This window comes from Neolamprologus multifasciatus, chromosome 8, assembly GCF_963576455.1.
Source record: "Neolamprologus multifasciatus chromosome 8, fNeoMul1.2, whole genome shotgun sequence".
Lineage (NCBI taxonomy): Eukaryota > Metazoa > Chordata > Actinopteri > Cichliformes > Cichlidae > Neolamprologus > Neolamprologus multifasciatus.
The window spans coordinates 16,679,770-16,705,909 of NC_140446.1; the positions used below are offsets into that span (position 1 = coordinate 16,679,770).

General features: G+C 37.4%; 2 protein-coding genes across 5 annotated transcripts in view; one reads left to right on the forward strand and one right to left on the reverse strand.

The window, feature by feature from the left end:
• LOC146512797 (carbonic anhydrase 4-like) overlaps positions 1–26,140 on the reverse strand; it is a 191,056-nt gene that overhangs the window by 22,663 nt on the left and 142,253 nt on the right. The window lies entirely within an intron of this gene.
• On the forward strand, positions 85–26,119 carry LOC146512798 (integrin alpha-M-like). 4 transcript variants are annotated; one of them, XM_085170784.1, is made up of 30 exons: positions 85–906; positions 7,109–7,211; positions 7,388–7,491; positions 7,929–7,999; positions 8,232–8,346; positions 9,144–9,271; positions 9,368–9,513; positions 9,888–10,038; positions 11,372–11,522; positions 11,961–12,034; positions 12,205–12,325; positions 12,503–12,642; positions 12,738–12,884; positions 12,977–13,189; positions 13,284–13,417; positions 13,882–14,024; positions 14,128–14,282; positions 14,415–14,540; positions 20,897–20,970; positions 21,359–21,500; positions 21,590–21,688; positions 21,790–21,869; positions 21,954–22,040; positions 22,163–22,223; positions 22,315–22,413; positions 22,766–22,846; positions 22,950–23,060; positions 23,203–23,316; positions 23,391–23,516; positions 23,611–26,119. In XM_085170784.1, the coding sequence occupies exons 1-30, from the start codon at positions 873–875 to the stop codon at positions 23,713–23,715; spliced, it is 3,435 nt and encodes a 1,144-aa protein (XP_085026910.1). In that variant the 5' UTR covers positions 85–872; the 3' UTR covers positions 23,716–26,119. The 4 variants fall into 4 exon arrangements, with proteins under 4 accessions (XP_085026910.1, XP_085026909.1, XP_085026912.1 ...); XM_085170783.1 differs by lacking the exon at positions 85–906 and having other exon boundaries at positions 4,873–7,211; XM_085170786.1 differs by lacking the exons at positions 85–906; positions 7,109–7,211; positions 7,388–7,491; positions 7,929–7,999; positions 9,144–9,271.

Sequence of the window (26,140 nt, forward strand, 5' to 3'; positions counted from 1 at the left end):
GTTAAGTGCACAGCTGCAAATGGGTGGGGCCGTCACTGTGGATCATCCTTTGCAGTCATTTTTACACTGGGACAATGCATCTGAAATACGACCTCGATCTTCGCGTTCCAGACGATTCGTCCACACGTATATAATGGGTTGTTGGTGAGCGAGAGAGATGTTACGTGTTTTTCGACATTTGTACGCACAGAAAGGTTGTCGTAAGGTAAAATAATCGGATTCGTGGGGCTGAACCTAATAAAGTAAGCTGTGCGTTAATGGTTAGTATTTAATTTTGTAAAATAGTTTTACGTGTGGCCAGGTTGCTTCGTATTTGGGTGTAGATCAAAGCTTGTGAGTCCTCAAATCATTCTACACATTTGTACATCTTAGTTTACGCTTGTGGATCATATCGTACGCATTTGCTACACTTTTAAAGCAAAATTCTCTCCATTACTTTGGTTCAGGACCGAAATCCGTTGCGACGTGGCTGTACTGTGTCTTTAAGGGAAAGTTGACGGGACACAATTGCTTTAAATGATACAAGAGGAACAATTTAACAGTGTGTTAGGCAGACGCGGAGAAAAGCAAACAGGGGAAAATAAACAGGCTGTTATTTCTATTTGAAGGACTGGTAGAAACATATAAAAGATTTGCAGTAAAGTTACTTTCTGAATTTACAGATCAATTTACAAGTACTGCTAACACAAAATGCTGTGGGGAGCATTTCCAACCCATAAAAAATAATTTAATTGATAGAAAATAAATTCAGCCTTACAGTTTTTCTGATATCGTCTACATGAATTTGTAATCTGACTCAAAACTTCCAGTACTAGTAGTGCTCTTTAAAAAAAAAAAGAAATCACACTTTATCTTTCGTCGGGAGCAACACCATGGACTTGATATTCAGTGCTACGTTGTTGTCAGGTAAGACAACTTTGTACCTTCTGATTTTGTTTTTCATTTTCTATTTATGAATTACAGCAACCTATGAAAAATGGACTGACCTGGGCCGGTTCTAGACACGCATATATGAGGGGGCAGACAGAAATGTAGCAATGTGCATATTGTGGCAATGGAGGAGGGAAAGGGGTGGGGTACTGTGGATAACTGTTTTTGTCATGTAATTGGATTGGCTGTCCCACCTAAAGGCTAAGCTTCTCCTGGTCTAGTTCTTAGGGTCACTGAGACATGCAAACCACCTGACCACGTTAAGAAGCATGCGTCCTGCACAACAGAGTACTCCAGCCATGGTTGTGTGTGGTACCAGGCAGGATTGATTGATCTTAATGTTGTACAACCAAATACACATTTGAGATAACTACTCAGTATTGTGGTGTGTTGCAATTTAAGTCACTGGGTCGCTGAGCAAGTTGCTTTGGGACAGCAATTGTTGGCAGAGGTACAGGAGAAGCAGCGCCTGTTGATGCCACAGGAGCAGACATGCTAGCTGTTGTCTCTGATGTGCCAGCAACAGCGTCATTGCTACTGGTATTGGTACAGGCAGGAGCAGCACAGAATTTTTTAAATGCTTGGACACAATAATGTATCTCACATTCTTTTTCACTCACTCCCTTTGTGAGCTGCTGGAAGCTGGGGTGAAACGTGAAGAAGTTTTACTAAAATCACTGTGATTACATCAGTATGTGAAATAAGAAAACTGTTGAGTGCAGAGTTGAAAACTGGGGCAGGGCGGACAAAGACACAGGCCCTTCAGTCAACTCTGTGCAGCAGACAGGCTCACAGAAAGATACACTTCTCTACCAGACTGAAACTGTGAAAACCACAATGGAATCGTTGACTGTATAAATATGTTTGTATTTTTTAGTTGTTAATTAGCTCACGAGATAGTAAGTGTTTTTTACGACAAAGGTTTGCTGCTTCATTTTGCTCTGCCCTACCTGCTGAGAAACCTGACACCGGGTCATTTGCATACTAAGAGTGATTGGATGTTTAGCTGGGGGGAGGGTGAGTAGGGGTTCTCAGAGGGAAAGAGTGGACGAGATGTGAAACCATCTCATTTGTGCCTTTTCTAGTGGATTTTTCAGCTACTGTAGTAAATCTTGTCCATATTCATATGTTTGTGGGTAATCTATTATTTTATTTCTTATTTTGTTATTTATTAAGTTTGATTTAAGGGGGTAGGAAATTTGTTTAAGGGGCCGTAGCCCCCTCTTGCTCCAGCATATAGCCAGCCACGGGACTGACTGGTACTTTATGCAATAAAAACTGCAGACTGCCTTCTAAATACAGAAAGTGCAATAATCTTTTTTTTTTTTAAGTATGTTTTTATTAATGTTGTGATATAATGTACATTCACAACTGTGTAAAAATAAATAAAAATGGTATATTTTTTAAAAGCCACAACAACATAATTGAGGTTGTGTCGAGAAGAAAAAGAACATTTGCATTTCAATGTAGTTGCAGAACATTTTGACATGCAAAAAATAGCATCGTTTGATATCATATTAACTTTTTTTTAGGAAGCTGTGTTATATCATGTCATAGCATGACTTGTGTGGCAGGCATCAAGTCTGTCAATTAAAGCTGGTCTTGGCCAACTAAATACAACTAATAACTGAATCATTCTTGAAATTATAAAGCTATTGGGGAAGCAGAACATCTTTGCAATAAATATTGATTGAATCAGAATCAGAATCAGAATACTTTATTAATCCCTAGGGAAATGTTATGTTATTATTGTAATAGTTAGTACTGGATTTACTAATGAGATATAAACATGTCCAGTGGAATTTTTTGATTTCTTACATTTTTGGATAACTTGGCATGCCTCAAGTCAAATTGACCCAGGAACATCATTGCTGTGCCTAACTAACATAACAGGAGGGTTAAGTACAAGTGGTAACTGCCTGAATTAACCATGAATGACAGTATAAAATAAATATTTATATAACGTCAATGAATTCACTTGCAAACAATGAGCTAATATTCAATCATCTAAATACTTGGTTATTCACTTATCTAGACTTTATAAAGATCTAAAGTTATCTTTATACTGAATATAAGATTATCAATCAAGAGCAAACATTTAATAAACAAATCTGTATTTATAAATTACATACTAAGCAGGATTAAAGCTTTATAAATGATGAATTTAGCACTTATTAATACATTACTAACTCTTTACAGTGTGGCATCATTATAAAGTGTTATTATGTAATATGGTACTATCACATAGCTTTATCAAACAAAAGGCACTCAGAAACTGGGGAAAACTCTGACAGGTAGAGGTCTGGCAGACCCAAAGCCACAACTGAATCAGAGGACAAGTTTCTGAGAATTAACAGCTTGTGTGATAGGTGGCTCACAGGAAAACAGCTTTAAGCACAGCTTAGTAGTGGGCATAGTAAGCAAGTCCCAGTTTCAACTGTGAAGAGAAGACTTTAAGCTGCAGGTTAGACAGGACGAGTTGCAGCAAGAAAGCCATTGCTACGATGCCACAATGAGACAAAGAGGCTTGTCTGGGCAATGAAACACCACCCTTGGATTACTAAAGACTGGAAGAAGGTATTATGGACTGATAAATTGAAATTTGAAATCTTTGGTTCGTCACGCAGGATTTTTGTATGCCTTCAAGTAGGTGAAAGGATGTTTCCACAGTGTGTGGCATCAACTATCAAACATGGAGGAGAAAGAGTGATGATGTGGGGCTGTTTTGCTGGATTCAGGGTCAGTGACTTGTACAGACTGAGAGGCACCCTGAACCAAAATGGCTACCACAGCATTCTGCTTACAATACCCTCTGGTATGTGCCTAGTTGGTCAGGGGTTCATCCTACAGCAGGATAATGACCAAAAACATAAGTCCAAGCTGTGCCAGAACTACCTTAGGAAGAAAGAACAAGATGGTAAGCTTGAAAACATGGAGTGCCCCTGACAATCTCCAGACTTAAACCCCATCGAGCTGGTTTGGGATGAATTGGAAAGAATAGTGAAAGCAAAGCAACCTACAGTGCCGCACATTTATGACAACTTCAGCAACAGACATTGGAAAAACTTTCTGAAGAATACTTGATTTCTATTCTCTTTTTTTTTTTTTTTGTATCAGAAAACGTCTTTATTTATTTTTTTCAAAAGCCAAGTTTGGTCACTAAAGGATAAACAGCATCTGGCTGTGTGCTATTCTGAATTCCCCTATTGTTAAATTCCAGTCTTTATCTTCCCAGTCTTTTTTAGACTGGCCCAGTTCAGTCCAGTCCTGTCCAGTTCGACTGAAAACTGAACAGGTGGTATGTGACAGCAGGTATGAGCTGACATCAAAGGATCCAAGGAGAGAAAGCATGAGAGAGGGAAGGAGAGAAAGGCGAGAAAGGCAGATCTGTAGATAAAAAGAAGGATAAAGAGAAGAAAACAATGAAAAGTATCGTGCACTAAACTGATGTGATGTGTGCTACGTGTAAAATAGCTGGTACTGTCTCCCTGCGGATACGTTTGGTGGTGTTAGGCAGGTGCGGATAACATGGGTCTGGATGTTTGTCTCTAGACCAACAGCTTGCGTGCTTAACTCTTGTGAATACCAATTGTTCTGCGGTGATAAAACTCGACTGCAAAATATCAAAAACAAAAAGAGAAAGTATCTCCATCTTTCCCTTTTCTTCATCTCTCGCTTACTTTCAGAAGTTTTGCTTGAAATCACCAACTTTTTATGTATGCGTTAAAACAAACTTTGCCCATGCTTTCCTTGGATCTCTGCATGTACCTTCTTTTTTAAAAGTCAATGAATGCAAACTTACATTTGCTTTTAAATTCACAGCATACATATTTCTCTTTCACATACACACTGTCGCCCATATAGGAGGCACTCTGTGGTTGATGTCAGGTGAATGTGGACATTGTTTAACAAGCCCGGGGACACGGAGAGATCCAGGCAAGGGAGGGGACAATAGAGAGGAGGAGGGTGGAGGACAGCAGCAGCAGGGAAAGGAGTAGGAGGGAGGAAGGGAGTGAAAGAGAGCAGGGGTGGGGGGGCTCGAGAGAGCACATAATAAATGGAGAAAGGCAGAAAACCACAGGCTGGATGAGGAGAAAGGGAAGTGATGCAGGATGGAAATCTTTCACAGAGAAGAATAGCAAGATGGGGATAATGAAAAGACAAAAAGTGGAGAGGAAAGTGGAGGACGCCCGGTCATGGGAGGGAGGTGGAAGAGGGGGAGAAAGTCACAAGGGAAGGAATAGGAAGAGTATATAGAGGTGAAACATAGGGGGGATGTATGTGATACGTAGCCTGAGGAAAAGAGGAAGGGATGAAAAGAGAGGAGAGGAAGGATGAGTGAGTGAAGGAGACAAAGGAGAAAGAGTAGAAAAGACTAAACACTGAGTACATAAAAACCTTCAAACAAGGTGAGAACCAGATGAGCAGGAGGTGAAGGGTGGAGGATGTGATCCCTCCTCTCTCCGACCTCTTCTTCCACTCTTCTTCTCCCACTTTTCTGTTTTACAACCTCCCTCTCTTCCCCCTTCGCTGTGTAACATTAGACTACTGGGAGGGAAAAACACCAAAGTCAGCTCTTCTCGTGGCTTTTGCTGTTCTTTCTCTTTTTGCATTATGTCATGTTATTCCTAATTCATTCTAATTAAACATACAGTCAGGTCTATAGGGTGTTTTTTTTTCTTTTTTTTTTCTGCCTGTCCCATTTGATTCTTTAGCCATCAGAATTGTTGTCTGAAGACCAACAAGGATACCCAATGGATTTATTTTGCCAAATGGATCATCATGGCATTGCCGTATTGGTCCATTTGATCGACCTTTGTTTTTATTATTTATTTTATTTTATTTTCAGTTGTTACAGACGGGACAGACATGAGTGAGGGATAGGAAAGGGAGAAAGAAAGAGGAAGGAAAAGAAAAACAGAAGAGGAGAGGGACAGTGAGAAAGGGGGAAAAAAATATCTCCTGGATCACCTGTTGAGAGAAAAAGAAAAGAAAACAAGCAAAAAAAAAAAAACAAAGCAACATACTAAACACAACACCATTGCATTAATCTAGCTAAGTGTAAACAGCAGTAAATACTAAATATTGAATGTTGTGCAGCACGCAGGACAGACAGCACACAATGTGCTTTGAAGTAGCAGCCAAGAAAGGTGTGATTTAAGTCTACAAACAGTGAACACCCGTGTGCACACCTGTGTGGATCGGCGCGCTTGTATTCAAATGGTTTCCCCATGTAATGGTCTGCAAGAGGATGTAGAGAGCCATAGCCCCGCCCTGGCCTCAAAGCATACTGCGCACTGTCAGTCTTGTGTGCTCCTCAATACCATCCAGTATTTTCTATTTATTGTTACACTACTCATCTAGGTTGTTGCTGTGGTCTCCCTACTGTATTGTTCTCTTTTTGCTTCTTTTCTTTTTTCTTTTTTATTCCAACAGGTGATCCAGCTGATTTTTTTGTGTCTTCTCTCAGTGTCCCTCTTCCCCTCTGTTTTTCTTTCCCTCCCATTCTTTCTTTTTCCCTTTCTTAGCCTCCATTCATCTCTGTCCAGTCTATAATAACTTAAAATAAAATAAATAAATAATAATAATGTTAATAATAAAGATAAATCAAGTGGACCAATATGGCAAAGCCATACTGACCCACTTGGAAAAATAAATTCATTGACCTTCAGACAATAATTCTGATAGCTAAAGTACCGAACGGAACAGGCAAAAAAAAGGGAAGCAAACAAACAAAATGGGCTCCACATTAAAGTTTTATAAGTGAAAAGTTACTACCTTTAAATTGTCTTACTCTAGTGCACTCTAGTGGACTAGAGTTGCACTAGAGTATGATTTTTAAAAAGGTTAAAAATCATAATGACAGCTGAATTTAATTCAGTTGCATCAGTTTGTGGGTGCATCAGGTTCGCCAAGGGCTTTGTTGCATTACTACTTTTAACAAAAAAAAAAAAAGAAAAAAAAAGGATGTACTTCCTTTGGGACAACTCAAAATGTCTTTTTTTGGAGAACTTTAGTTTTAACATGAAAGAAACACTCTGGCACTCGAGAGGTAGAATGAAATTAGACTAACACAGCGTAAACAGTTTCCGCAATGTTATTATGATTAGTAGTGCTATAATAATAATGTTCTCTTTTTTTACAGTGATTTTAAAGATTTGTATTCATTATTCCTCAGTGTTAAATGCTGCACTTGGTTTCAATATTGATCCCGTGGCTTGGAAGACCCTGAGTAACTCTGCTGCTGGTTTTGGCTACCAGGTGGTGCAGAGACAATCAGAGTAAGTCAGGACATGCATTGTTATGTTGAAAGCAGGTTTACAGCTGCATGTTTAACATTACTGCTATTTCTTTTTTATTTATTTAGCATCTCTGTTATGCTATATGGACATATGGAGTTTATTTAATTAGAGTTTGCTTTCTAGACTTACATGATTGACTGGATTTATTTTGTTAGTTTGCTCGTCAGTGCTCCACTGGAACAGTATTCACAAAATGGAAGAGGGAAAATATACAGATGCACCACTTCTCCCCCAAACTGCCAAGATTTACAATTTCAAAGTAGGTAACCATTCATTTCTAAATGTGCTAAAACTCAGATAGTATTTTGCTAGATATCCATAGATCCTGTCGCATACATTTGTTTAAATCAAATCACAGTTACAGTAGATTTCCATATTAGATATCTTAGTATGTAACGCTCAGCCTTAAAAATGAAATAAACTTTCCAACTGATGATAAAAACAAGAAAAAAATTCTTAAATTTTGACAATAGTGATGAAGAAAAGTAAAACTGAGTTTTGTTTTGCATTCCTTCATTTTGAAAATATTCCAGATGAAAACTATTGTTTATCTCAGTTTCCAGTCTATACGATACCACTTCTTATAGTTATCATGAATTGTGGCACTTTGTAGTTCTCAATTTGAATATTGTTTTCTTCCTTACACAAAGTGTATTTTAGGAGTGTTTTAACACATTTGTAATGCTTTCAATACAGCACCAGATTTTGCAGTCAACATGTCGCTTGGTTTGTCAATGAAAAGTGATCCGACAGCACAAAACACTGTGGTGAGTTACTTAACTGCAGACATTACCAGTGATTGTATCTCTCTATATCTATCCCTATATCTCTCTATCTCTCTGCCCAGCTCTCTCTCCTTTAAACAGACTAAAAGTCAGCAGATTTTAAAGATTTCTGTCGGAATTTCTTGTTTGATTTTATATAGAATTAAAAATTGTTTAAGTGACAAAAAATACTCAACCTGCTGTATTATGGCCTCTTGGCTTTGTCTCCTCTCAGGTGTGTGGTCCAACCATTCCAAAGGACTGCAGAAGTATCACCATGTACAACGGTGTGTGCTTTCAGTTGGACCGTTATAATAGGATCAGACCACCCGTACCTTCTTCTATTCAAGGTAACAGTAAATGGTTTTTGCCTCTCTGTCTCTGTCTCACACACACACTGTTAAGTGATATATTCTAAAACACTTCTTCAGTAGAGAATCAGAGAGGAGAAACACACAGATTTTCTTGCTAGCAAGGGCAGCCTAGAGTGAGACTCAGAGACCCGCGCTGAGGACTTGCCCTGGTCCTTTATTTATACACTTCAGTGGGTGCTTGTGTGGTGTGTGTGTGGTGTGTGTGTGTGTGAGGGTCAGAGTGTGACCCCATAAAGACTTCCCTAAAACTGCTGGTCTGGAAAGTCCAGCAGTTCATCAAACCAAAACCACTTAGACTGGAAACAGATATAACTACGTTAATCCTACCGTAAAACAATAAAACAAGGTACGAACTTTCCCATGCTCCTAGGATGTGGGGGTGAACGCCAGAACACCCTGGAATGTTACAGACTTCCTAGGATGAGACATCCTTTCAATAAACACAAATGGTTACATGTAGTATTCTACCATATACAAACTTATATCATTAAAAGATTATACTGACTACTAAGTACAATTTTCCATTGACACACACACACACACACACACACACACACACACACACACACACACACACACACACACCATGTATATCATTACTCCTGGTACCTGATTACAGTTAGTGATGCCCTCTAAAATGTTCTAAGGGGACACTTTAAAGGGACTATGTTTAAATGTGTGGTCTTCACTGACCCTTTACCAAGGTACAAAATCCTTTTGCTTGCATGATATGAATTTAAAAAAATATAATTTTGAATCCATCTCTTTGACAGAGTGTAGAACACAGGCAGACATTGCCTTTCTGTTGTATGGCTCAGGCAGTGTATATAATACTGATTTTCAAACAATAAAGAAATTTGTGAAAGATCTAATCAAATCATTTCTCTCAAGTGACACACAGGTGAGCAACTGTTGTCCCTCTGTCAGTAAAATCATAGCAAAGACATAAAATAGCTACATTTTTATTTCTATTAAGTATTTTTTCTCTCTTTTTCAGTTTTCTGTTTCCCTATTCTCTACTTCACCTGAGGTTCACTTTTACTTTAAGAACTTTTCCTCATCTGGATCAGTGGAGACTGACATCAATGACATCAGTCAACAGGGAGGAGCTACTTACACAGCCGAGGCCATCAGATATGTTGTGTAAATAATGCAGTTATGATAGTGAAGAACTGCAGTTACATTATTGTCCAGTTGATTTTTTTTCCATAAATCTGATCACATTAAGTACTGTGTGGACTGTATGACTGAGGGAAGCCTTTTAAAAGACACACTGCACACAAACTTGTGCTTCAGAGTGTCATCTTCTACAGAGAAGATGATATAGCCTCAACTTTTTTGTTTTGAAAAAACAAAACAAACAAACAAACAAATGTGTATAACATTGATTTGTACAAAAATGTTAAAGAGAGAATGACATGCAGAAATAATAATAATGTGGTTTACCTGATTGTGTATAATTTACAAGGTCAACTGTAAAACAATGTTTTAAAATTATTATTTTTTTAATTTGACAGGAACAATGTTTTCACACCACAAAGTGGTTCCAGACCAAATGTGAAGAAGGTCTTGATAGTAATTACGAATGGACAATCTCATGATCGGACTGATCTGGGAGGTGCAGCACAGCTAGCAGAGAGTAAAAACATTGTTCGATTTGCTATTGGGGTAAGTATTGCCATTATTTAAACCTGCAGAATGTTGCATTTTATACTAATAATGGGTTTTGTTCAGTTGTCACACTACAGTCAAATGAAGCTGCACTATAGGGAGAAAATTCCAGGCTAGTTGTTCGTTTCTCTATAGTGATAGATCAGCTGGAGCATTAGGACTGCCTAATCTAATTGGTTATTATTGGGCTTTATTATTGGGTTTTGTCAAGAATAAGAGGCCACTTTGGATGGCTAACTGTAATAGATGCTCACAGACACTTTGCAATCTTACTCATATGTTTTGGGCATGTCCCAGGCTGTCTGAACTTTGGCATTAATTCTTCAAAATAATTTCAGATATATTAGGTATAAATCTAACTCCGACTCCATGTTGCTTTTGGCAAACCATTAAATAACCTTCGTACCACAGCCATCCAAAATAACCTTATCGCCTTTGCTTCTCTTATTGGCCAAAAAGAATTTTGTTGTCATGGAAATCATCTCAGCCACCATTAACCAAAGTCTAGTTACATGACATCCCAGGATATTGCTGTATGTACCTATGTGCTTTATGACTGTCTGGCATCTGATAAATAAAAATGAAAAATAAAAAATAGGAAGAAAACTCCTGAGCCACCCACTCATTACAGCTCCGAAAGCTGCTTGGCCAGAGAAAACCAGGCAATGAAACTCCTGTTGCACAGTTTTTGTGCTCTAAATGTTTCGACTTTAGAATAATACCACTTATAGTCAATCATAGAACATACAGCAGCCATGAAATTTTACAAACTGACTTACTGCAGCAGTGATATCGTTTAGCAGTACCACACTTAAATTCAGTGAGCTCTTTAGAATGATGCATTCACAAATATTTGTAAATTCAGACTGCATGGCTAAGTGTTTTTTTTATGCCTGTAGTAATGCAACTGAAAACACCTGAATTCAAAGATTAAGAATTGTTATTATATATGGCCACACATTTGTATATACACAATATAATGTCTCTATAGTCCATTTATTTAGATCAATTTATTTATTTAGATAAAAGCTAATCTCACTGACCATGTAACCTTGAAAATGAAGCATGGTAAATAAATGAAAAAGCTGAATTATTAATGGAAACATGAGATATGTGTGTAATACAAATACAGCTAGTAGAGGAAAAAAATATGTGTAAAAACGATTTTATAGCATGACATAAATGTTATCATGGATTTAGGTTCTATTCAGTGTTAGAGAGTTTAAAACCTGTTTGTAAATCAAGTGAAGTTTAACGAATGTATTTTAATAAAGTGAGCAAATAATTTGGCATAGTATGAGGACTCAAACATGTTTGTCAACAATCGTAGGTGGGGGGTGCATTTACTAACCCTGATGCCAAAAGAGAACTGGACACCATTGCATCGTCTCCCTCAAACAAACACGTCTTTCAAGTGGAAAACTTCGACGCACTTGAAGTAATAAGGCAGAATCTGCAGGACAAAATTTTCTCAATCGAAGGTACAAACATAGATTTATTGTTACAACTTTGTAAAAATTCCTGTAAATGTTTCAAAAATTAAAATGATTGCACTGTAATAAATGCTTTTTTCAGCCGCTCACTTTTTCACAAGGGATTTTTTTCACATTCATTACATGGATCTGTGTCCTTCTGGAATTGAAGCAGTTAACTTTCCTTTGTTGTGTAAACTGCTACAATAAGAAGCAACTAAAATTAGTTCATTGTATTAACTTTATTGTACTGTGTTCAGTAAAGTCACATGTAAAATTAAACTTTACATTTTGTGAAATGAGCAATAAATGCTCAGCAGTTTTAAAATAAACTGTAAAAAAAAAACCATTTTAAATAATTACTTGAAACATAAAAAAATGAACCTTCAAATTGAATTTGACTCATCGTGTCTCTCTTTTACCTTCTCATTTATTTTTCTGTTACAGGATCTCAAAGCAGTGGAAAGTCACTGGAAATGGAAATGTCTCAAGAGGGATTCAGTGCAGTTATTGTGCCTGAGGTAATTAAAACTACCTGAAACTCACCAGACAGTCTAGTCATAGAAAGAAAGATTCACATGTGCCTTTGTGGCAGTTTTTAAGACCTAAGGGCAAATAGACAGTTAAACACAGTCCAGATTTTAAAGGTAAAATATATCGTATATAAAATGTTTATTTGTCTGCACTGCAGGGAATTCAGACGTCTATTGTTGGTGCAAACGAGTGGAGGGGAGGCTACGTGCAATACACAACAGGAGGCCAGAAGGTGAAAACATATGAGGACGTGTATTTGGAGCCTGACAGTTATCTTGGTAAGAATATTACAGCTTTAACAATCTAACTCATACACATGTGATCATGTATATATACACAGCTCTGCTGTAATTCTTTGACACAAACACACTGAAGAGTTTGCATAATAGACATAATTTAAAAGGAGGAATCAGGAATCTTAATCTATCTTCTCCTTTTGAAAACCAAAATTCTAGGTTACTCCATGGCAATTGCTAAATCCCGGAGTGGCTCTGTGACAGTTGTTGGTGCTCCAAGATATAAACACAGAGGAGTTGTGTTTGCTGTTAAAAGACAAAGCTTTGAAAACCAAAAGATTGAGCCCTTGGCATCACAGGTATGCATTTGTAGCAAGACAGATATGAATGAAATGATAATTTCCATAGAAATTATTATCTCAGATACAAAAATAATAATATCTTCCTTACACAGTATCAGACTGGTGAATATTTCGGGGCAGAGGTGTGTACCATGGACATAAATAATGATGACATCACTGATCTAATCTTCATATCATCCCCAATGTACATGGAGCCTGATAGAGAGGGAAGAGTTTATGTTTGCAGACTAACTGGTTTGGTAAATCACAGTTTTATTTACAACAGTTAAACTAATCGGTTTATTTGTCAACTTTCTTAATGATCATATAATATTCACTCTCCTCCTTTCAGTTTGTGGAGTGTAATTTTGATGATCCATTAGTACTAAGAGGACGTGCAGCTGTCAAAGGAAGGTTTGGCTCTTCTCTTGCTGTGCTGCCTGATCTAAACTCAGATGGATTCATGGATTTGGCAGTTGGAGCACCTTTGGAGAATAATGGTGAAGGCAGCATGTACATATTCCACAGTGAAGGAGGAGGAAGAATCAGTCCTACTTACTCACAGGTACACAGGATCAAAGAACTCACAAAGATGACTAAACTTATTTATCACTATACAATCTGCAGCTTGATTAATTAAAATATTTCCATGTACACAGAGAATTACTGGCTCTGAGGTCCAGTCAGGACTGAAGTTCTTTGGTTTGTCAATCAGTCAGTCATCTTTTGACCAAAGTGGGGATCAACTGCCTGACTTAGTGGTGGGTTCAAAGGGCACAGTTGTCTTACTGAGGTAAGTCCAAGAAAGTGTAATTGTACTTTTGTCTATTGTAATTCTGCAGTATTTGTTGATATACATATTTACAGTATGCATTAATGATCAAATATTTAGGTACATTTTAAAGTTCATTATTATAAGAATGGCACAGATTTTTATAATATCATATTTATATTGTATAAAAATAATTAATTATTTATGATTAATTATCACATAAAACATTAACTCTAATTTACATTATTTCTGGTATGAATTTGGGGGTTTGGGGTATGATTTGTATTTTGTTTCCTTGTTCCCTATTTCCCTTGTTATCTGGTGTTTTATCCCTCTGTTCCTTGTTGCATCATCATGCTAGACTGCATGTTTACCCTGTTTTGTTTTGAAAAGCAGCATTAAAGCTGCAGGAAGGAACATCTGGCTGAACAAGGCTCGGGGAGGCACAGCTATCTGCCATTCACATGTTTTTTCTTACTTTCCAGATCAAGACCCATAGTAACAGTAAAGGCTGAGGTATCGTTTAGCCCAAAGAAAATCCCTACACAGAATGTAGAATGTTCAAAACCATTGGAAAACACAGCTACAGTCTGCTTTACTATGAGCAGAGTGTCTACAGTCAATGAAGGTTCATTATCCTTCCCACTTGTTATAAACCACTGCCCATCATTTTTATTTTTAATGTATTTACATTTGCAATATTTTAGTCAAATTCTGTTTCTCTATTCAAGCTCGAGCAGTGATTAATTACACTTTAACGCTGGATGCCACTCGCAAGCCTCCAAACAACCGAGCTTACACCAGTGGGAAACAACAAGAGCAGTCTGGATCAGTTACTGTTGACTTAGGAAGACAACAATGTATAACTATAAAATTCCTCATTGAGGTAAGATCTAATAACAATCTTAGAAAAAAGTCCTAAAACCAACAGAGTTTTGAGTCATTAAACAAATGATTTTTTTAAATTAATTTTATTTTTAAGACTCCTCCAACATTGAATCTAAACCTCTTCTTGCAGGCTTGCCCTGAAGATGCTCTCAATGAACTTTCCAATGAGCTCAAATTCACGTTTAATGGTTTGCCCTCAAACACCAATCTCAGACCGAGTCTTGCCCCGCAAGCCCAAACAACAACCATTCATCCTGTAAGTAACCTTTTAAAAACCCTATTAACTGACCAACTAAGGCTAGTCTTTATGAAATTATGACAAACCTTTAGGTTTGCCCTTACCTTTACTGAATCCATTTTATTAAAGGCATGCATCTGACTAATACTGCTTTGAGAGACTTCTGTTGAAGTACTGGAAGTAAATGAGTCACCAGTGATGGTCTGTTTAAAGCTGAGCCCATGAAGACCTTCTGCCTGTTCACAAAAAAACATAAAATAGAAAAAAAATGTATATTTTTTTTATAAATTTATAAGCAATTCTACACCCCGGTCAAAAACATAAATATGAAATGTACTCTACATATAAGTTATAATAAAGTATAAACAAATGTACTTGTCCACTGGTTAATTACAAAACCATGCAGGTGCAAGGACCTCACAGCACAAGCAGATTCCCAACGTATTATATGACTGTGCTGTTTGTTATATATCATGTATATATAATGTTTATTTTTCTATAATGTCTACAAATGTCAAGAAGTCACAAGCAAAGTGAGACCACATCATAGTGCATGTTTAAACAAGGAAGGTTTATTCATCAAAATTATTTCTAGATTAAATAGACATAACATTATTTTGTCCATGTTCCATGTCCTGATATCAGACAGAAATGTCACACGATATTAAACAGAAGCTTAAATAACCAACTGAACTCTGTAGAGTGGGAAATTATCATAAAGAAGTTCATTTTAATTTGTAGTTTCAAGCTGCTCTTCATATTTTGGCCAGCAGATGTCACCAAAGAGGACTTTGTCCAAACGCTTTGAGTGTTGTGTTACAGACAAAATAGTATTTTACTTATTAATCACCAGTGTTGGGCAAGTTACTTTGAAAAAGTAATTAGTTATAGTTACTAGTTACTTCTTCAAAAAAGTAACTGAGTTACAAGATTCTAAAAGTAATTATTATTAATTAATTACTTGAAAAGTAACTATTGCGTTACTTTAAAAAAAAAAAAAAGTTTAACCCTCTGGAGTCCAGGGTATAATTGGCCATTTTTAACTACTTTTGATTTTCGCTCCACATTTCACCTTTAAAAACTATTTACTTTGCCTTGTTTGGTATCATCCTTTTCAGCGCAACCTCTCGTGTCTGAACCTCACGTGACATAAAATCAGACAAAAAACATAAAATCTGAGTAGAGTAGAAGTTATATTTTTTACTATTTCAACCAATAAACATGTTTAATTGATCATATTTCATAAATTTAATTCAAATATAAATTGTCAATTTTAAAATCCTATGCACAAGTTTTGCAAACAACAAAGTTATTTGCATCCATTTACCTTTTACACACTTTTTTTAAATAACCATTTCAAAGTATTTACAGAACAATCAGCTGTTCTGCATTCAATAAGATGTCACACAAATTATTTGTGCCACTCCAAAAAAATACTTTCTGTCCACTATAAAGGAGAACATCACAGCCTGATACCTGCAGGTCTGACAGCAGGTGTATCACTCCTGTTTCTACCTGGAGACAGCAGTCGCCTCATTGTTCTGACACACAACACAAAACTATCCACAACTCTACACACTAACTATACAAGACAACACATTAACTACAAACAAACGTCACAAATCTCTCACATCTCAAAACTCGCTCTCTCTCTTTTTCTGTTGTCTTTCTCTCTCTCTCTCTCTCGCCGTCACTCCTAAAACATCTGTTTTTTGTTTTGTTTTGGGTTTTTTGCTCATAAGCAGAGAGTGCTTGCTAGTGCTTGCTTAAACAGTAAACGTGACAAAACTATTCAGGAAAAAACGCCGCGTATACATTGTTTATCATGACTGGTTTTACGTGGCCTATCAACACAATTTAAAAACTGGTATATATCACCTTGTTGCTTTGTCTTTAAGTGGTCATGTGATTGGCTTACCACGACTACTTTATTCTTTCTCAGTCAAACAGCAGCACTCATGCGATTGTTTTGCCCCCTTAGCTCCAGGTGTTGTGCCAAAAAGTGATTGTCGGCCAGAAAGTGATTGCCATCAGCGGGAGCGCGCACAGCTGCTTAAAGCTGTAGCTTTAAGCAGATTGCTTACAGCTACTTCCATGCAACTGATATAAGATGCGGTAAGCTGAACACAGCTTCAACCGTCTGTTTGTTGAAAAAATGTAACGTGGTCGCACCGCATTTTCTTGTTAGTAACGGTAACGGCGTGGGAACGATAGGAATAGTAATTAGTTAGATTACTCGTTACTGAAAAAAGTAATGCCGTTACTTGTAACGCCGTTCTTCCCATCACTCTTAATCACAACGTCCTAATTCACCCACTTCTTAGAAAAAAACAACAGCAATAGGGGGTGACTATTATTGTTCTGCACAGCCTTGTGCAGTGGTATCTTCCTGCATACAAGCTGTACCAAGAACTATACAGTTTTCTACTTTTACCTTTACTTTCTCTACTCTACTTTTGCCACTGATGCGAACTTATGTGGTTCTCATCTGCTTCAACAGTAGCAGCAAATTTGAACTCTTACAAATTGAACAAATTCAAAATACACAAACCTTCACCTTATTAAAAGTGCTTCAGTCTAAGATCAGTTTCTTGGCTGTGCAGGGGACTAAGATGTTTTCCAGAAGTGAATGAAGAATATTAACAAAAATGTTGTTCCTGGTATAAAGTACCACTATTGTGATTGATGCTTGTTTTATTTTTGAATGCGGGTGGTATGAAGGCAACCCGTCTACCTGCAGAGAATGTTTGCAGAGTTCTCAATGACTTGATATCACAGTTACAAATCTTCTAAATATTACTGTCTCTTATATTTTTTGTATATTATATTTTTTTATATTATATAAAATATTTTTTTTATATTATATAAAAATAAGTTCATCTGTCAAAACAAATACCAACCAAAATATCAAAAAGCATTATGTCAGTGCCATACATTATTATTTATTATCACTTTATTAGTGAATTTTCTAAATTGTAAATTACCATTACTTTTATTATGTGATGAAATAACAATCTCTGTGGTACCATTTGTCAACACATCTATCATATTGTTCCTGTGAGAACTGTAAATACATGTAGTATAGCACCTTGGAGAAACAGTGAAAAGATAACAATGATAAAAAGAATCTGCCAGGGAGAAAATATAGCAACAATAAACTACAAATTAAAGGAGATCTATAAAAACACACTTCACTGTTACAACAATGATATAAAATTTGCCAGACAATCCTACATCTCCCAACTGTTTAACAGTGATCAGTCTGCTTTTTTATTTTTCTTTCTACCATCAATAAATCAAAGGATGAACAACTTCATCCTTCCAAAACGAGACCAAGTGAATCTTTACACAAATAAATTTATCAACTTTGCTTCTTACTTACTCCAGAATAACATTTCTAATATTAGAGTTAATCTCTTAGACTCTTATAGGAATTTACCAAATAGTGTTGGAATTAAAAAGAATTTAGTGATTCGGATTCCATTATCAGTGTCATCAATTCAGTTCCATATCGATTCACGTTGCGGTCTCATTGGTACTGACTCTGTCATGTGTCAATGTGTGACAGGTAGAGGTCGGACCTAAATTGCAAACACGGTGACAGGAGTGAGCTCAGAACAGCTTTATTACTTGAGTTTGGGGAAGAAAACACAAAAATATCAAAAACTGAGCCTAAACAGAAGCCAATAACTTAGTGGTTACAAAACTGAATGAATAGAGCACACACACACTCACATAGGGAGAGAATGACAACAATGTGACAGTAATCATAGGGACAATAAATACACAGGAGGGGCTGAGAGGAGTCTAACTGACGAGAGACGGGAAGCAAAACTGAACACGAGACAGGGGACTATCAAAATAAGACAGGAAACGCATCACACTCAGAGACTTGAGACACACAAACTTGGCAGAGGGACAGAGAGAGAGAGCAGTGAGACATGACTGAAAGAGGACACAAGATTCACCTGAAACAACTACAAAGAGACCAGACAACCACAGAGACAAAGCACAGAGAAACATTTAAAGTTTCAAGTTTATTGTTATGTACAGAAACTTGAAATGTCTCTCTGTGCTTCCACATGACAGGGAACACAGATGAAGATAACCAACTGAGAAGATGGAACAAACACAAACAGAGAAAAAGTAGTACATACAGAGACAAAGGCTGACTACTCACTGAGACAAGACAAAGAGCAGGTGACACGAGAGGGGAACTAACAGTGATATGAAGTAAGGGCTAAGAATAAAAAACATAAAACCCAAAAGCATAAAGAATAACATTAAACTAGGAGGACTAATATTAGAACTAGAATCTAAATTATTCAGTCCAAATCCAAAAATAAACTCGTAACCACAAAAAGTCAAAATACATGGCTAAAAACTGAGATGCCCTTTGTTGTGATCAGTGTTGGGGTCATTACATTACAAAAGTAATGCCTGACACATGTTACAGGTACCGGGTGGCAGCACATGTAGGCAGCTATATATCTGTCCTGTAAACAGGAAAGAAATGATCTAACAGGGAGACGTGGCTTGCCGTTTCCTGAATACTCCGCCATTATGTATTCAAATTCACAATTATGCACTCCTTTTATTACTTTTACAGTATTACAACTGTGTATTTACTTATTCTTAACATAGCTCACACATTCTCCATATGTGTTACCAACTGTTACCAACTAGACTAAAGGGAATTAACACATTCCAATATCATAAACATGAACAGTATTCTTGTAAGACTTGGTTCAAAATGAATTCCAACAAGACAAATCTATAAATCTCAAATAGTTTGAAAGAATGGTGTAATCAGCACCATCTTGACATGTGCACTGAATTCATGGAAACACTTTATGGCAGAAAACAAGATACTAAAACAATACAGAATATCGCAGAGCATAGGAGGTGTGCGACCCTAGATGTGATTGCTATTATATTCTATTTCACATGAAATAGAAATGATACGCAGGCATGATACGAACCTGTAAACAGGAAAGAAAGGATCAGACAGGGAGACGTGGCTTGCCGTTTCCTGAATACTCCACCATTATGAGAAAACAGCGCGGAGCATGCGCTTCAGGCTGCTAACAAAAGGCCAAACCATGGTCTCACACTGCCACCTACTGGTACAAAAATGGAGCGTCCGCTACAAATATCCCAGGGTAGTTACCAAGTTTCCTGTTAAAATTACTGTAGTTATTTAGGGCATTCCCAAATGGAAATATCACTTACATTGAAAGTAAAATTACTTAAATTAATTCACATAAATGTGATCACACATTAGTGGGTATCACACACATATTACAGATAACACTTAATTTCATGTTTCTCTGTAAAATGACCTGAAACCCCTCGCATTGCCATTAATTAATATAATCTATATGTCCACAGTCCCACACATGTACACAAATTTCTTTGTTGATGAGGACACACATACAACCTTCCTGTTAGTATTTATGTATGAACACACAGCTGACAGGACAAGCAAAGACAAAAACCTTCAAAAAGAGAATTTCAAGCGATCGCCACTGTGATTCTACTTTAGAAACATGAACAGGTAGAAGCAGAGGCCGCAGCCTGAGTGCCTGTCAGTTTGTTACCTGTTAAAGGTCAGGGTCTGGCTGCTGGCTTGAGGTCGACATTCAGTCAGCTAACATAACTCTGGGTACTTGGCTAGCATAGCGTCAGCATGTTGTCTGTGCAGCTGATTGCAAAGAGCTGAAGTTGTGTTAGCAGCATAATGCAGTTGTTTCTGTTCCTGATGCACTTTACACTTTACCATCATGCTCTCATTCTTTATGAATAAAAGTACTGTCCATATCCATGCTGTAGACCACACCTTTATTTTTCTCCTGTGTCAAACAACTGAAACCAGCTGATTGGAACAGATGAGTGAAACTGAGGCAAGCAGTCGAACAGTTGGAGGGGATTCAAATTTTGGGAACCTTTCTTGATTCCCGCCCTTCATTGGCTCAATTGGTCAATTTAAAATCCTCCTTTTGGTTCTTAAAACACTTGTTTGTTTTTTATATCCTCCAGTATAACTGCTTCCCCAGTCTCTCAAAAAACCTCACATCAGATCAAGTGCAGCTTTTTGAACTGTTCCCACAATTAGATTAGTGTGCTAAGGGGGGTTTCTGTTACTGTGGCTCTGTGTTTACATTCAAAACAGACTCAAAGTCCTTTTAATTTGTGCAGGGTTGCAGTTATGAACTGTGTTTTTTGTGTGTATATATTAACTTCTATTTTCTATCTTTGTAAAGTTTTATTTTGCCTGTAGACCTACATGTGATAGCACATTGGATCACCATAAAACCACTTTAGTGTTTAAATAATGTACAATGTGTACTTTTCCATTATGCTCTCTTCCACAGTTAGGGTTTGAGATCAACTGCGGCACTGACAACAAATGCGTTGATAACCTGAAAGTGGATTTCAACTTCACCAGGTGAGGCACAGTTACCAAACTTAAGCTTTGCGTATGAATCTTGTTTTCTTCAAATGTGTTGTTATTTGCAAGCTGAATTTAATGTCACTTAACTTGTCTTTACATGACCATCATTAATATTTTTGAAAGTGATGACACTCAGTTGTTTTGTTTGCGCTAACAAGCAAATATTAGAATGTTAACTCAATAAAAAGGGATGAATGGGTTTTTTTTCTCACATTTAGCGCCAATATCTTAGCACAGCCAATTTTACCTTACTGTTTGAACAAAAAAAAATAACATGGTTTATCGAAGCTCAAAGTACATCATATTTGATATACTCTGACATTGGTATGCTTGTAGTCTTGTCTTGTTTTGCCTTGTTCTCATCCTCCTTAATACTCCACAGATCCTCAGAGGTTAAAGTGGGCATTGATGAGCTTTTGGATGTCACAGTCACAGTGGAGAACAGAGGTGAAAACTCCTACAACAGTCATGTTATTCTCACGTACCCAGCTGGACTCTCCTACAGGAAGTTCACCATTCAGCAGGTAAAGCATCAGGATCAAGTCTGTATCAGTTCATCACTGATCTGCTGCTCTTCCAATGCATCCAGCAGTCATTTTGTTTTCTAATAAAGGGAAGAATTGAATGCAACTCTGTGGACAGTGAAGATGGCTTATCACGAGGAAGGACAGACTGCACTATTGACAAGCCAATTTTCAAGAACAGAACTGAGGTTTGGGGGGAGAGGGGGTTGACCAAATGATCCATTCTCCCTTCTGCACAGTTTAGTAAAAACAGAAGTCATTCCAATCTGTCTTCTTCATTTGAATTTAGGTTTCCTTCATTGTCTCCTATGGGATTGAAACAGACAGTAAACTTGAGAGGAAGCTCTTTGTCACTGCAAATGCCACCAGGTACTGTTCATTTAGTCCAGGTGCACTTCATTTAAGCAATAACCTCACATATACGGTACAAATCATTTCATTTTTCCTTTTCAGTGGAAATCAGGAGCATTCCCCTACAAGTGAACTCTACAAAAAGAAATGGATTGATGTAAAATACAGCATTTTTATGACATTTGAAAGGTATGTGTTTTTCTGTTTTAACAAAAGCAAACCATTTAGAAATTAACAAATGATGATTTATTGATATTATTTATAATAACAGTTATTTAATGATTGAAATATTTTTGTCTAACTCCCCTCAGCTACCAGAGTTTCACGTTGGGGATAATTCATTTGCAAAAACCCATCCAACAATCAATCAAGGTACAAATCTGTATATATGTGTTTTTTAAATTTCATTGTATGATTTAGACCTAACTGTAATGATTGGTTGTCCTCTTCTTTTCTTGTTTAGGTTAAAAATGATATCAGAGCGCTTAATTTCACTTTAGTGATCAGGGTTCCAGTGAAGCTTGGTGAAAAAGACATTTGGGTGGATTTGAGCAGCCTACAGGTAATATACTGTGGCGGGGCGTGGCCTGCGATGCCGTGCAGAGGAGGCGGGCGCACCTGTACGGCATCCGCAATCACGCCCCGCCGACTTAAATATTGCACTGGGTCCTGTGGTGGTTGTTGTTGTTGTTATGCTGAGCTGGCAGCGGGAGAGCTGCAGCTCTGAGTGCGAATGTGCAGCAACCGTGAGGGATTAATAAAAAACTACCAAAATGCCACTGGGTCTGCCGTGGTCTTTTACATATACATTTCAGATGTTTTAGCTGCTGACTCCAAAAATGTTTCAAGCTTAGCTGTGGGATGGGCACATGTGGCAAAGTTAGGACCGTTCAAACAAAAAATGTAAATTTCAGATTCCAGACTGTCAGAGAGGAAATGATGAAGAATCAGATGTCAGAGATATTGTTCCAATTATACTAAAGAATAAAGTAGTGGTAAGTATGCCTCTGCACCTTGCTAGATGACAAAAATTCAGAAATTCACCTCACACTGGTTCACAGCTTTTGTTTCATTCAGTCTCTCTTAAATCACCCACAGGATTGCTCTGTAGCCAGGTGCAGAGTGTTCAAATGCAACACTTTCATAGAAAGACTGCAGAGTAGGACGTATGAAATCTCTGCCAACCTCAGTTTAGGATGGATAGAGCAGGTAGTTAATGGATAATTTTTGTTATGTTTGGATTAAAACTGTCACTTTGAACCATATTCTTTAGAAATGTCACATTCAATTAAAGAACACAAACTACATAAATTAAGCTTATCTCATTTGTTTTTTCTTTTTTTTCTCTTAGACTGGACTTGAGTCTACCAAGTTCCTCTTGACCAGTACAGCCAGTCTAGAGTATGACGATAACCAGTACTTCTACTTTTCAACAGGGTCCAACTACAATCCTCCTGTTTACAAGGTGATTGCACATTTTCTCCTGTTTGAAATGCACAAGCGTGGATTATTTTGACTTTCTATCACTTCATCTATCAGATTGAGACAGTGGTGGAGTTGTATCCTAAGCCAGATTTCATCAAGCCAGATTTCATCAAACCAATTGTCATAGGATCCCTGGGAGGGTTGGCTTTTTTGGTTGTACTCACGGCTGGGCTGTATAAGGTAAAACACTCTTCTTACTGTTTTTTGGTGGATTTCACAACTTCAAAAAGTTATTCCAGTTATTGTACTGTTATTTCATTTTTTTCACTGCTAGGCTGGATTTTTCAACAGTCATTATAAATGGACCCTCAATCAAGAAGAAGATGGCCCAGGTCCAGGAACTGATGAAGGTGCACCTACAGCAAACACATATTTGTAGATGTATATGCATCCTCCTGTTTTAGAAATGAACCTGCTAGATTCATATTAGAACAGACTGAATAAACAAAAAAACAACCTAACATCACTTCCTCACTCATTCATTCACTATCACCTCTAGCAGAGGTTCCCATCTGTTGTTCACGGTCCTGACAAAGGGGCACAAAGTGAACCTTACAACGTGAAAGTAAATTTCATTTTTGCAATAGACACACAAATATTTATTTTTCAGGACCCTAAAACTTTTCAAATCATACCGTGTGAGCAGGACAGCACAATTGTGTACAAACAGATTAAATCTCACGCTGGTACCTGATGACAAGGCATAAGGAGCAGACACTGTATGTTGAGGGACCACTGTAGAAAAGGTTAGGAATTACCATCCTACGATACAATACATTCAGTAATTTTGCTTCATTGTAAGACTTCTTGCATGATATTCTGTGATTTGCGATTACCTGAGCTTTAAGGTGTATTTTTAAAGTAACTATTATTACTATTAAGAATCAAACTGCTTGTCTACAATTAGTTAAAAAGCTACTAAAGAACTGCTGTAATTGTGAAAACATTTACAATGTGAATGGCTTTGTTAAGAAATGAATTATGAAATATGTAACATGTATAAAAAATAAAGTATATTATTCTTCTGTATTTATTATATGGAGGATGTGGGTAGAATTACATTTCATATGAACTCTTATCATTCTATCATATTAATTAGAAAAATAACAGCAGACATACAGAGCAGATATATTATTTTATAATTAGTTTACAGAAGACTAGCATCATATTAGAAATTAATGCTTTATAACAGTGGTTCTCAAACTGTGGTACGAGTACTGCTGGTGATACTTAGGCTCCCTGTAGTGGTACACGGGAAATCTCCCCCCAAAAAATTTAAGATTAAATAATAAACCATTGTGGAGGTATGCAAAGACAACACAAGAGTTCCCAAGGCTCTTCTCGGAGCCGGAGTCAACCAGAAAACATCGTGAGTCCTCTATAAAGAGCAGCCTTTCCTTATCGCCAGCGGTTGTGGCCGCTACAGAGTGCTGGCAGGCTCGTTCCCCTGGGCCTTAAAACTGCAAAGGCCGCACGGCGCAGTCATGCTGATGGTAAAAACACAGCAGCACCTTGAGAGCAGTGTAATTCCCAGCGGGTGGACAGCGGCTCTAGCGAGGCCACCACAAGATGGTATTTCATGTCGTCGGTTGAAACACCATGAAGAGCAAAATGAGCTTCAACGTGCCCTCCATGAAGGAGGGTTGTGAAGCCAAAAATCCAGCACAGCAAAAAATTAAGACGTACAGCTCTGCTATCATTTCCGACATAAATGAAGACCGAAAACTAAACAGCAGTGACGTTTGTAGGGTTATTGAAGTTGGGCTAGCTGGTATCTAATGATGTGCTACGTGGTGGCTAGCTACATAGCTATGTTAGCATAACATAAACACAGTGAAACTGGAGGATGAACTTTTTTCCACTAGATAAAAGTTAACATGAGGGTCCCCAATGAGTAGGGACAAATATAACTGCATAGCAGGATGCTGTAAACCAGGGGTGTCCAAACTTTTTTCACTGAGGGCCACATACATAAAAATATAGGAGGGGCTGGACCACTTACTAGAAATTAGGTATATAACCTTAACTTTAGTGTATTAAAGTTAGAAAAATCTCTTAAAAGTGGTCAAATATGTTATATTGTTGAATATAATTAAAGACAAAACTGCCTTCATCACAGCTTTCCATAAATTGATCTTTATTGATTTATTCAGAAAAAGCTTTGGTAGCTCATTCTCAGAACAGCAGCCTCAGATTTCTTCTTAGACGGAAGATTTATGGTACAGAGAAAAAAACAATAAAGGGGAAAATGGGACGGGTACATTTCAAGCTTGTTATTTAAGTTATTAGGCTTAGCAACACACCTATTAACGTTTGCTTGAGACCGTTATCAACATTAACAGACTGAACTGGACTTAAAAACAGACTTAATAATAATAATAATAATATCAGCTGCGCCGGGTATGTAAATCGGGCCATCCAGCTGCGGTGCTGATCGTACGCCACTCGTGCCAAAAATCAGGACAAATGTCACTTGATCAAGGAGCAGATGTGCATCAGATGAGATCAGCTGATTTTGCGTGTGCCTGCGCTGTGCACAGCGGTGTGTACTCTGTGTGTTAACAAAATAAACGCATATAAGAAAGTGGTGTGCAAAAGCAGGGTAGTACGGAAGCGTAGAGCTGCCACCCAGGCAAAAGAAAAATACAAGTGTATCACGTTATAACGTGAAACGTTTATTGTTCTAACAAGATACTTTTCACGTTTGTACAATATACTATCACGTTTGTACAATATACTTTTCACGTTTGTACAATATACCTTTCACGTTTGAACAACATAATATCACGTTCGTACAATATAAA